The 944-nt window shown below is 43.1% G+C and overlaps 1 protein-coding gene across 1 annotated transcript in view; it reads right to left on the reverse strand.

Moving 5' to 3' along the window:
- The window catches only part of LOC119582255 (neuroglian-like), a 25,477-nt gene that overhangs the window by 8,968 nt on the left and 15,565 nt on the right, over positions 1-944 (reverse strand). The window contains exon 8 of the mRNA XM_037930476.1: positions 543-638. Coding sequence (XP_037786404.1) covers positions 543-638 — 96 coding nt within the window. The remainder of the gene's footprint in view (positions 1-542; positions 639-944) is intronic.

Below are 944 nucleotides of genomic sequence, written 5' to 3' on the forward strand. Positions count from 1 at the left end.
CACACACAAAAAAAAATGAGCGTCACCGTAACGCTACAGACCGTTCCGTTCGAGCGTATTCTTTGTAAGTGCCGTTGCTGCCGAGGAACTCGAGGCGCACCCATTCTCTGCAACTAAGAAGGCAACTAAAACTCGCTTTCGAGACCAACTATTCCATCTACCGATCGAAGCCGCCCCAAGACTTTGTTAAGCAGTTCTACTAGAGTTGGGCATTAAAAGAGTCTATTGCTGCGCGAACATCAACTACTATTACGGATTATTTAGTTATTTCGCTAAATGAAGCATCTGCTGTACCCTTTTCAGTCAGTAAGCCGGCGCTGAGAAATTCCCTTCACAACAGCAGTTCGCTCATGCATACACAGGTGAGCCATGTCCCCTGCCAGACACATCGGCTCCCACGCGCGGTTGCTCAGGGAACCCGCTAAAGGGCTGCGTTAGGTAACAAGGACTAGGATATGCGTGTATGTATAGATGTTAATGCCAGATGTTCAGATATACATATATCAACACAAGCACACACGGGCGTGCAATATGGTGCATACGGCAGACTGATGACCGTTACGGAATCGTCCTCAGGAGGGTCTTCGAGCACCTCAAGGAAGCCTTCCTCGTCTTTCACAAGGTACAGCTTCTGACCACTGTCAAGATCATTTTCATATTAATAATGATTTCTCCTTTTCTGCTACAAGGGGCCAATTGTGCCAATCGTTTTATAAGAAACACGATGACACACATCTTACAGCTATAAACTTCGTCCAAAGTATTCTTTTACAAATTAATCGAGTGGATGTGCTACCTCAAAAGGACCCAAGTTATATTGCAGAACAAATTAATGATCGTAAAACCATGACGATACTTCTTTACATGATTAATAAACACGAAACAGCTGAATAATTGTAAGAAAAGAAAAAAATAAACGGTAAAATTTCTAGAAAGGATTAATC

This window comes from Penaeus monodon, chromosome 15 (assembly GCF_015228065.2).
Source record: "Penaeus monodon isolate SGIC_2016 chromosome 15, NSTDA_Pmon_1, whole genome shotgun sequence".
NCBI lineage: Eukaryota > Metazoa > Arthropoda > Malacostraca > Decapoda > Penaeidae > Penaeus > Penaeus monodon.